This window comes from Priapulus caudatus, unplaced genomic scaffold (genome assembly GCF_000485595.1).
Source record: "Priapulus caudatus unplaced genomic scaffold, Priapulus_caudatus-5.0.1 Scaffold917, whole genome shotgun sequence".
Lineage (NCBI taxonomy): Eukaryota > Metazoa > Priapulida > Priapulimorpha > Priapulimorphida > Priapulidae > Priapulus > Priapulus caudatus.
Genome location: NW_014577978.1, coordinates 76,336 through 88,020, shown reverse-complemented (window position 1 = coordinate 88,020; position 11,685 = coordinate 76,336). Strand labels below are relative to the sequence as shown.

General features: G+C 43.4%; 1 protein-coding gene and 4 non-coding genes across 6 annotated transcripts in view; 1 reads left to right on the top strand and 4 right to left on the bottom strand.

The window, feature by feature from the left end:
* LOC106814385 (radial spoke head 10 homolog B-like) overlaps window positions 1–10,425 on the top strand; it is an 18,433-nt gene extending 8,008 nt beyond the window's left edge. Inside the window, exons 8-15 of one of the 2 annotated variants that reach the window (XM_014818693.1) lie at window positions 6,060–6,249; window positions 6,504–6,621; window positions 6,832–6,958; window positions 7,461–7,568; window positions 8,252–8,440; window positions 8,755–8,862; window positions 9,191–9,263; window positions 9,896–10,425. In XM_014818693.1, coding sequence (XP_014674179.1) covers window positions 6,060–6,249; window positions 6,504–6,621; window positions 6,832–6,958; window positions 7,461–7,568; window positions 8,252–8,440; window positions 8,755–8,862; window positions 9,191–9,263; window positions 9,896–10,059 — 1,077 coding nt within the window. In that variant the 3' untranslated portion in view covers window positions 10,060–10,425. Of the gene's footprint in view, window positions 1–6,059; window positions 6,250–6,503; window positions 6,622–6,831; window positions 7,085–7,460; window positions 7,569–8,251; window positions 8,441–8,754; window positions 8,863–9,190; window positions 9,264–9,895 lie in introns of both variants that reach the window. The other variant, XM_014818692.1, reaches the window with a different exon arrangement.
* On the bottom strand, window positions 70–141 carry Trnag-gcc. Its single transcript has one exon. It is a non-coding gene; the product is annotated as a tRNA-Gly (tRNA).
* On the bottom strand, window positions 236–306 carry Trnag-gcc. Its single transcript has one exon. It is a non-coding gene; the product is annotated as a tRNA-Gly (tRNA).
* On the bottom strand, window positions 400–470 carry Trnag-gcc. Its single transcript has one exon. It is a non-coding gene; the product is annotated as a tRNA-Gly (tRNA).
* Window positions 564–634, bottom strand: Trnag-gcc. Its single transcript has one exon. It is a non-coding gene; the product is annotated as a tRNA-Gly (tRNA).
* Window positions 10,426–11,685: the final 1,260 nt, after the last annotated feature.

Below are 11,685 nucleotides of genomic sequence, written 5' to 3'. Positions count from 1 at the left end.
TACATACATACATACATACAACATTCGCCAAATTATAGTAAGATATTCAGTTGATATTGCATCAAATTATGCATCTGCCGGGAATCGAACCCTGGGCCGCCCGCGTGGCAGGCGAGCATTCTACCACTGAACCACCGATGCTGACTGTTGTTTTAGTAATTCCTTACATTCAGTGAAATATTGATATATAAACTGAATTTTTTCTGAACTATTCAGTTGATAATGCATCAAAACATGCATCGGCCGGGAATCGAACCCGGGCCGCCCGCGTGGCAGGCGAGCATTCTACCACTGAACCACCGATGCTGGCTGTTATTTTAGTAATTCCTTATATTTGGTGAAATATTGATATATAAACAGATTTTTCTCAAAATATTCAGTTGATAATGCATCAAAACATGCATCGGCCGGGAATCGAACCCGGGCCGCCCGCGTGGCAGGCGAGCATTCTACCACTGAACCACCGATGCTTGTTGCTGTTTTAGTAATTCCTTACATTCACTTAAATACCGATATATAAACACATTTTTGTTGAAATATTCAGTTGATAATGCATCAAAACATGCATCGGCCGGGAATCGAACCCGGGCCGCCCGCGTGGCAGGCGAGCATTCTACCACTGAACCACCGATGCTGGTTGCTGTTTTAGCAATTACTTATATTCAGTTAAATAAACACATTTTTGTTGGAATATTCAGTTGATATTGCATCAAAATCTGCATCGGCTGGGAATCGAACCCGGACCGCCCGCGTGGCAGGCGGAGCATTTGCGTTACACTGGAACCTACCGATGCTGGCTCTGTTATTTTAGTAATTCCTTATTTTTCGTAAATTTAGGAGTATATAATGAGCCAGAGTTTATGGGTTGAAATATTCAGTTGAACAATGCCATCAAAACATGCATCGGCGCGGAATCGAACGGGCCGCTCTGCGTTGGCAGGTCCGAATCATCTACCATCTGAACCACCGATGCTGGTTGATCGTTTAGCAATTACTGATATTCAGCTTCAATATAGAACATTTTGTTGGAATATTCAGTTGATATTTTCATCAAATCTCTGCCATCTCGGCTTGATCGAACCCGCGGCCGCCCGCTGTTGCCAGTGCGAGCATTGTCTACCACTTGAACCTATGTCTTGATGCTGGCTGTTATTTTAGTAATTTCTATATTTTGGTGAAATATTGTATATAAACAGATTTTTGTCTCAAATATATTCATTTTATGCATTCAAAACATGCATCGGCGGAATCGATACCGGGGTGTTCGCGCCCGCCCGTGGCAGGCAGCATCTACACTGGAACCACGATGCTGTCTGTGTTTTAGCTATTCCTTTACATTCGTTTAAATACTGATATATAAATAAATGTTTTTGTTGGAATATGCATGTTGCATAATGCATTCAAACATGCATCGGCCGGTAATCGTCAGACCCGGGTCGCGCCGTGCAGGCCGAGCTATTCTAGCCACTGAACCACCGATGCTGTTGTCTGTTGTTTAGTATATAGTGTCCTTATATTTACTGAAATAGCGTGATATATGAACAATTTTTGTGAAATATGCAGTTGGATAATGAATCAAATTTTGTCATTCGGCTGGGAATTCAAACTGTGCCGCCCCGGTCCGTCGTGGCAGGCGAGCCATTCTGACCATAGCTGAACCACCGATGCTGGCTCGGTTGTTTTTAGTAATCCTTATTATTTCGGTGAAATATTGATATATAAACTGGTTTTGTCTAAATTATTCGTTCATAACTGCCATCAAAACATGCATCGCGCGGGATATGGAACCCGGGCCGCCCTCTCGCGTGCAGTGGAGGCATTCTACCCACTGAACCACCGATGCTGGCTGTTATTTTTTAGGTAATTCCTTATTAGTTAGTGGAGAGATAGTCCGTATATTGAGACAATTTTTGTGATACAGTATTCTATGTTGATTAGGAATGAATTCTAAATTCTGCATCGCGCTGGCAATCAAACTCGGGCCTCCGGCGGCGTAGCATTTCTACCACTTGAACCACGCGCATTGCTGGCTTGTTGTTTAGTAATTCCTTATAAATTTCGTGAAAATATTTGAGGTATATATAACTGGTGTTTTTGTCGAAATATTCATGTGCATAATGCCATCAAAGACAGGCATCGGCCGGAATCGAACCCTGCCGCCGCCCGCGTGGACAGGCGAGCATTCTACCTCGACTGAACCCCGTGTCCGATGCTGGTTTGACTGTTTATCAATTACTTATATTCAGTTAATAATAAGAACAAATTTTGTTGAATATCAGTTGATTATTGATCATAAATCTGCATCGCGGGAATCGAACCGGCCGGCCCCTCCGCTCTCCACGTGCCCAGGCGAGCTCTACACTGATAACCGACTGATGGCTGGCTGTTATTTTAGTAATTCTTTATTATTTGGTGATAATATTGTATATAACAGCATTTTTCTCAAAATATTCATTTGATAATGCCATCAAAACATGCATCGGCCGCGCCGAATCGAACCCGCCTGGCCGCCGCGTGGCCAGTTGCGAGCATTCTACCACTGAACCACGATGCTTGCTGTTGTTTTAGCTTCTTAACATTCAGTTATAACACCGAATATAGTAAAAAATTTTTGTTTGGAATATTCAGTTGATAATGCATCAAAACATGCTCGTCGGGAATCGAACCCGGGCTCGCCTGCGCCGTGGGCAGGCTCGCATTCTACCACTGAACCACCGATGCTGGCTGGTTGTTGTAGTAATATCCTTATATTTAGGGAAATAGCGATATTATGAACAATTTTGTGAAATATTTTAGGTTGATAGATGAATCATAATTGCTGCATCGGTGGGAATCGAACTCGCGGGCCTGCCCGCCGTTGTCAGGCGATGCCCATTCTACCACTGAACAACTCGTGTCTGGCTCCCCCCGTTGTTTTTAGTAATTCCTTATATTTCTGTGAAATATTGATATATAACTGGTTTTTTGTCTAATATTCAGTTCATAATGTGCATCAAAAATGCATCGGCGCCGGAATCGAACCCGGGCCGCCGCCGGGCAGTTCGCGAGCTTCTTTACCGACTGAACACGTATTGGCGCTGACTGTTGTTTTAGCAATTTCGCTTATATTCTCGTTTTAGAATATATAAACAATTTTTAGCCTTCACCTTTACATCGTCAAGCTGCAGCTATTGCCATGGTCGTCGTCCGTAGTACGCCGTCCGTCCGTCCGTTCCGTCCGCTCGTCCGTCAACATTCGCCTTCGCTGTCAACGATAACTCAGGAACTGTTTTACCCACATAGTTTGAATTGGGTATAGTTGTTACTGCTATGCTCCCATATGGATACGTCCTATTTTGGAGCACGCCTAGTCGCGAGTACTTTCTGAGCCACGGTCCGCCGCGCGGGCGGGTGGGGTCGGGCTCCCCTGGGGTGCGCGGCAGCCAATTTTTGGCTCAAAAATTGGCGAATTGTGCACTAATCAGTTCGAGGTTCAATGGATTTTTGCTCATTTTTTGTTAGTGGTGAATGCAATAAGGGACTAGCGTTTTGATTATTTTAAAAAAAAATGAAGAGAATTTGAGATAGGTTTTGCAATTATATGCAACAAAACGCAGATAACAAACAGTCTGTAGCTGTCACACTGTCTGGTCGTTTATACAAGATTTTCATTGACAATATCTTTAATGCCAAAATTGGTATTTCCTCTCTCATCCCGCGATCGTGAGAACGTCTAAATATTAGGGAGTAAAGTTGACATGAAAACATGTCGGAAAATGCCAGCATGAACCTTTTAATTTAGTTTCCGAACTGCCATCGGCTTACAAAGCGGGTATATAGACGCTCAGTGTACTGTCACAAATTGTGATTCATTTTGGTTTATAAATTATTATTGCGGAATATACTAGATGGCAACCGTGTGCTACGCATAGAAAAACTCATACGACAGTAAACACTTCCATGCCAACAATTAACCTTGACAAAAGTTGTCTTATTGGCAGGGAACACCATTGTCACGTGTCATAGCGCAGCTACGGTGGATATGCGTATCCTTCTGCAATGTTACACGTACACTTGGCGAGGCTCCGCTTTTAGCAGCTGCCTAATCTGAATTATTATAAAAACTTATTTGTGTGAGCCTACAGTGTCATTGACAGCTTTCATTTTGAACTATTGCAGTTGATAATGTGGCATCAAACAAAATGCATCTGGCCGCGAATTCGAACGGGCCGCTACGCGTGGCCATGCCGAGCATTCTACCACTTGAACCACGATGCTGCTGTTGGTTTAGTAATTCCTTTTATTTAGTTGATATTATCGATATATGAACCAATTTTTGTGTTGAAATATTTAGTTGATAATGAATCAAAACAGCATCGGTCCGCCCGGAATCGAACCCGGGTCCGCCCGCGTGGCAGGCGAGCATTCTACCACTGAACCACCGATGCTGGCTGTTGTTTTAGTAATTCCTTATATTTAGTGAAATAGCGATATATGAACCAATTTTTGTTGAAATATTCAGTTGATAAAATGATCCAAAACATTGCAATCGGCCGGGATAGTCGAACCGGTGCCGCCGCGTGGCAGGGCGGAGCATTCCTACCACTGAACCATAGCGCGATGCTGGCTTGTTGTTTTAGTATTCCTTATATTTAGTGAAATATAGCCGATATTATTGAACCAATTTTTGTTGAAATATTCAGCTTGTAATTGAATCAAAACATGTCAGTCGACCGCCGGAATCGAACCCGGTCCGCGCCCGCGTGGCAGCGTCGAGGATTCTTACACTGAACACCGATGCTGCGCTGTTTGTTTTAGTAATTCATTTTATTAGTGTGAGAATAGTCGATATATGAACCAATTTTTTGAGTTGAATATTCAGTTGATAAATGAATCAAAACATGCACTGCGCGGGGAATATGCGAACCCTGGGTCGCGCCGCGCTGGTCAAAGTATTTGCGAGCATTTTACTACTGAAGCCACGTGCTGGCTGTAGTTTTAATAATTCCTTATATTTAGCTGAAATAGCGATATATGAAACAGATTTGTTGTTGAAATATTTCAGTGATAATGAAATCAAAATCTGCATCTGGCGGGAACTCCGAGACCGTGGCCGCCCGCCCGTGGCAGGCGAGCGATTCTACTACTGAACACCCTGTCTTTGGCTTGTCTGACAATGTCTGGCTGTTTTTTTAGTAATTCCTTATATTTCGTGAAATAATTTCGGCTATATAACACAATCTGTTTGGTAGAAAATATTCATGTTGTGATAATGCATCAAAACATGCATCGGCCCGGGTAATCGACAACCGGGTCGCCGCGTGAGCAGGCGAGCATTCTACCACTGAAACCACCCGATTGCTGTGCTCAGTTGCGCTGTTTGAGCAATTCCTTATATTCCATTTTAGAAATATATAAAAACAATTTTTTCTGAGACGATCAGTTGATTAAGCCATCAATAACATGCATCGGTCGTCTGGGAAATCGAACCCGGGCCGCTTCTCTCGCGTGGCAGGCGAGTCACGATTTTCTTACCACTTGAACCCACCAATGCTGGCGTGTTTGTTTTAGCAATTCCTTATATTCTGTTTATAATACCGATATATAAACAAATTTTGTGTTCGAATATTCAATTCGCATAATGCATCAAAATCTGCATTCGGCGGGGTCAATCTGAACCCGGGCCGCCCGCGTGGCAGGCGAGCATTCTACCACTGAACCACCGATGCTGGCTGTTGTTTTAGCAATTCCTTATATTCTGTTAAATACCGATATATAAACAAATTTTTGTTGGAATATTCAGTTGATAATGCATCAAAATATGCATCGGCCGGGAATCGGACCCGGGCCGCCCCCGTGGCAGTCTACCACTGAAACACCGATGCTGGCTGTTGTTTTAGCAATTCCTTACATTCAGTGAAATATTGATATATAAACTGATTTTTGTCTAAATATTCAGTTGATAATGCATCAAAATATGCATCGGCCAGGAATCGAACCCGGGCCGCCCGCGTGGCAGTCTACCACTGAACCGCCGATGCCTACTTTTTGGTGTAAATTCTGCTGTTCGTATTTTGCAGGTTCAAATTTCTACGACTCGCTACATTGGGCCTCTGCGAAGCATATACAACTTTTATGCAGATCTTGGTTCGCCACCCAGTGACAATTCGAGAACATCTATAATGACAAAAATGCAGCTATGGAGACTGCTGTTAGACTGTAGAGTGCACCACAAGCATTTAAGCCTCGCGAGGATAGACAAGTTGATTAGTACGTAGTTTACATAACATGTTACCTGCCATTTCAATACTAGTGTTGTGTATCCACCCTGTGAACGCTATGGCATACTTCATCTGGTAATAACATCATATACAGCACACACACACACACACACACACACACACACACACACACACACACACACACACACACACACGCACACACACATATATATTCTTGAATCACATCACATGAAACAAGGTTCCATGCCTATACAGGTTATATTTCTTGCACAATTCCTCTAGGTACACCAACAGGTGGCAGTGGAGATAGGGAACGTCCTTCTGGAACTGTGCTATTCCGACAATTACTAACGTCTCTCGTAATCCTAGCATTTCATTTACTTCATGATGAACTCGCCGAGTAAGCTCTTTCTATTTATTTTTGTGTGATTCAAACTATTTCGACTTGTCAGTCTAAATGGGGAGTAGTTCAACTGAGAATGCACGATAGAATTATTATCAACATTATGCATTCATTGCGTAACACACAAATATATTCATACATAATGTAAGTAAATGTATTTTCATAACATGTCATCCAATTTCTGATTCTTATTATTTTACATTGTAGAGGTATAGCTAGCGAATGCTCTCCCGATGAAATGCTTTCCAAATGCATGGAGAAGTTATTGCAAGACCACTTGTTGCCATATGCATGCTGTGTTCAGGGTCAGTTTTACACAGATCCTGGGTGTCAGGTAATTGTTGCCAAATACATAACAAGGCTCTACAACGTTTACGCTGCACTGTGCTCTGACATGCAGAGAAGAAGTGGATATGTGGATGCACTGGCAACAGCAAGAAGTTTTATGCAATGGCTGCAGGTTTGGCCCATTTCTGGGTGATACTCCATTAGGAGTGTTCCCAACTTTAATGTCATTAATGGTTAGGGTTATGTTATAGGTTAGGTTAGGGTTAGGGTTAGGATTATCAATCATTAATCTGATCATTAATCATTAATCATTAATGATATCAAAGTTGGAAACACTCCTAATGGAGCGTTAGCCCTATTTCTTATAAAACTTCTTATTTATATTGACTTCTTATTAATTATAGGAACAACAGATATATATATCTATATTCATTCCCGTATGTAATGTGTCCAACTACATATTTTTATGAGCCGTATCTAGACTACTTTCTTGTGGAGGTGGTTTTTTTAAAGATTTTAATTGATGGGCGTGTTGTTTTCTTTTGTAGAAGCTAGGCATTCTGCATCAGTTTCTGACTGCCAATAGAGTTCTAGAGATTCTTTCAGTAGGAGATCCAGCTGTTGGCACTGCTGGATCTTACAACATAGAACGAGAGGTAATCCCTTCATTTTAGTCAAGAGCGTTTACATCAAATTTACGGCAACCCCGCTTTTGACAGGAGAGATCAAACATATACGTATTCTATATACCATTACTATGGCTGAGAGGGTCTATGTCCCCCGGGGTACTGCCGGAACGTACCCTGGGTACGGTCCGGTATACCGGAACGTACCCTGGTACTATCTAATATGCCGGACCGTACCTCGCCTACTCCACTAACGAGTCTATAAGGAGTCGCCTACGCCTACTCCCTAACCCTAACCCTAACCCTAACCCCAACCCTAACCCTAACCCTAACCATACCAAATAATGACCAGGGTACGTTCCGGTATACTGGACCGTACCCAGGGTACGTTCCGGCAGTACCCTGGGGGACATAGACCCTATGAGCATTACTATGCATAATGAGTATCAGGAGTGGATAAAAACAATTGGTATATAATAATACATAAAAGATCCTAAGTATGATGCATGCATGATTGTGTTTGTTCCTGTATTGCACTTGCATATGCTAAAACAAAAACCCTAGTATATGTCACAACTAAGGAGAATATAAAACTACCATGCCTGACTATGCAGATGCTATTTTAGCAATACAAGGCAAGTTCAGAGATTGTCAGTCAACATGCATATCTGGTGATATCAGTGATGTCTTGATTGACCGTACCATGCACACAGATGACGTTCCTTGACTTTGTGGAGGCAATTCTTCTCTGCGCTGAGGAGTGCGGCAGCACCATAGATGTGGCAGAGTCCCCGTCTAACGGCGAATCACAGCAGCATCTACCTAATCCAACATCTACCGACAACACAGTGCGGAACATTGCAAACGAATGCGGAACGATCGTGGAAGGAATTAACGAGGAGGTTAGTTTGAGACTTATACCTCTAGTGTGAGAAGTAGTGGGTGCCACTGTCAGCATGGCCATGTATCTGTGTTATTCATTAAAAAGTTACTGCACTGTATAGCTTATAGCTCACACTGCCTAAAACAATAACCAGTGCTCTTCTGACCTCTAGCACTGTGGGTTGTAGGGTATACTGTAACCACCTATATATGTAGATGTGTGAATTACGTGTGAATCTATGTTATATTAACGTAATTCCTTATTTCCTATTCAAATAATTTTCGATTAAATGGTGAGAACAGGGACAATAATCACAGACAGTCACATATCTAGGTTTCTGACACTGAGGACGATTCTCATAACGCCACACAAAAGTCATTATCACTACGAGGCAAATCGGCCGACGATTTGGGTGACAGCTCGTCAGCGGTGGACTGCCAGGTATTACCATGAAACGTTTGAAGTTATATGTTTGTTTAACGTTTTGCTTTAATTTCACATTACTTATATTTTGTAGAAAACGTTCTCATACACGTTCTTTTCCTTCCAAGCCAAGTTTAATCATAATATTAAGAAGGCCTAATTGTAAATGATGACATATTATGCTTGCATGATTCAATAATTATTTCAAAATTAGTAAAATATTAGAAACACAAGTCAACACTCAAGCTGATAATCAAACAATGAAACACGTCTTCATCACTAACATTCAGTAAACTGCATTTTAGTCATAGTGATTCCTGTTATAGTTGAGCTGTTGATGTTGCAGGAAAAATGTGATACAGACCAACATTCACCAACTGAGGAGACTGATGGAAAACCAGATATAGACGAGCAAACAGGTTAACATTCAGTCAGCTCAAATCTATTTAATGCAGATATCACACAGGAGAAAGACCAGCTGAATGTTTTGTGATGCGGAAATAATGCACGACCCCTTCATATTTTACTATTAATTTCAAACTTGATTGTACCTTTCTGTAAACTTAACCGAGATCAGAAAAAGTAATGCTCACTAGAGGTGGCATCAGTGTCACCCGAGCATCTACATTCTGTTTAGTATTTGTTTGTATGTGTCGAGTGTGTGCTAGCTTCATCAGAACTACATGACAACCCAGATAACATGCTGACGTTGGGCCAACGTTGGCCCAACTGCTGTGTGGGCCAACGGATTTTTGCTCAGCACGCCAACGTTGGCCCAACGTCATGCAGCCAACCATTTTCAAGTAGCATCATGCCAACCATATGCCAACGTTGGCCCAACGTCATGCAGCCAACCACTTGCCAAACGTGACCATGTCAACCACATGCCAACCATGACCATGCCAACGTTGGCCAAACGTTGGCCTAACGTCATATATTGCCAACCGTGACCGTGCCAACCAAATGCCAACGTTGGCCCAACGTAAGCATGTTATCTGGGAAGTTATTAATGCCAAACCACATGAAAGTTATTATTTCACGCCGCGGGTAGGTGATGAGTACGTCCTGACGCCGGACGATGAGACATTGATCAGTCTAGTGCAAGCGGAGCTGTCAGGCTTCATCGAGCGTGTGCTGCTGCCTAGAGCAGAGACATGGGCGGAGGTGACACGACAACTAGCCAGGGAGCAGTCTGTGCGCGCGAGCGAAGCGTAGCTGCGTCTGCCATCGCATTGGCGTTACTCTTGGTCAGATTAGTTGCTACCACATTCACTTGCGATACCAATATACCTTAAGTGTCAAATCCCTAGGAGAAATGAATGTAAATATGAGATTTGCATTATGGTGAAGGCCCTGGTAATTTCACCTGTAAGTGTGTTACCCTTATATATATATCTACGCTATACCACGTAATGTTAAGTGGACGCATATAAATTTATGCTATTTTTTATACCTGGCTTTCATAGAGTTCCAGTGAGTGTATTTTGAAAACATAAGTGGCATTGTTCAGGTGTAATTGTGAAACCAAACCGAGCTAAGGAAACTTGGTTCATAAAGAAAGTAGAAGTTACTACAGTTGAAGTTCTCTGTTTGCTTTTTATTTTGGGTGTGGTTTGCATTCAGTCATTAAGGAGGGCCTATAAATACCACACTTGCGTAGCATTTTATGTGCTTCAACAGACAAAACAAGCTTCAGTTTAAAAAGACATTCCTTCAGCTACGGTCTGCTCTCCTCTCCCAACATCTTATATGAGGTTATTAGGCACCACTACCATGACTACAGCAGCATTTACAAGCATTGCCCAGAACAACACCAACAGCCTGGATGGTGTCATGCGGAAGGATCCTGTGGAGGGCATAGGCAGGTCCAGTAATCCGGCTTCCTAGTCGACGGCATTCTGGGAGAAGCTAGCCTTCACCTCCTGCCGGGCAGTGCAAGTAGCTTAACAGGCACATACAACGACACCGCTGTGAGAGGTAGCGCGGCAGACACAGCCTACCATTGTAGCATACAGAACCCGCTCTCCACTGACGTCTGATCGTGGCCGGCATGGCGTGGCTGACACCGATCCCATGAGCATGTGGCTTTCTGCCTTCAACTTGATCCCTGAAGCCTGACGTTTCTGACTGACGGCGACCTCATTGCTGTCAACAAAGGTGTTGCTAAGAGCGATGCTGGCTCTGCAGGCAGTGTGGGAGCTGGACTAGCTCTCCCCGTGTAGCCCCTTCCCTCTCACTACAGGAGAAGCTTCACTCCCCTGTAGCGGGAGCGAAGGGGGTATACACAGGTAAAACTAGAGTTGTAGATGGTGCTGCTACGGCTGAGACCATTACCACAACACTTTACACAATATCTGGGGGGTAGCGATTTAGCGCACGCCTGCATGGCCAAGTCTGGCTTAGCTCTAGTACTATAGCCCGCGCAGCAACTGTACGCGGGCTATAGTACTAGAGCTATGGTCCAATTTTGCAGTTGGTACAGGGCAGTGGCGTACGCAGGATTTACGAACGGGGTTGTTAGGAGCACGCGAAGGGGGGGTCTGGATGTCCCCAAGAAATTTTTTGAAATTAGCACCCCTTAGCTGCGTTTTCTGCGCGAGCATGGGGGGTCCGGACCCCCCCCCCCCCCCCCTGGAAACTGTAGACTCTGATACCGTGTGCGCTTGCACTGACTGGTGGGGTCCCCGGGGTAGATTCATGATTCATCAAGCTGCGTACGCAAAATATTTTGCGTAAATCTTGTGTGCGTACGCAATCGACGTTGCTTAAAGGCCCCGTCACACCATAGCGTATGCTGAAATCTATGAGTTGCGTGTAAAAAATATTTTTATACGCACCAAA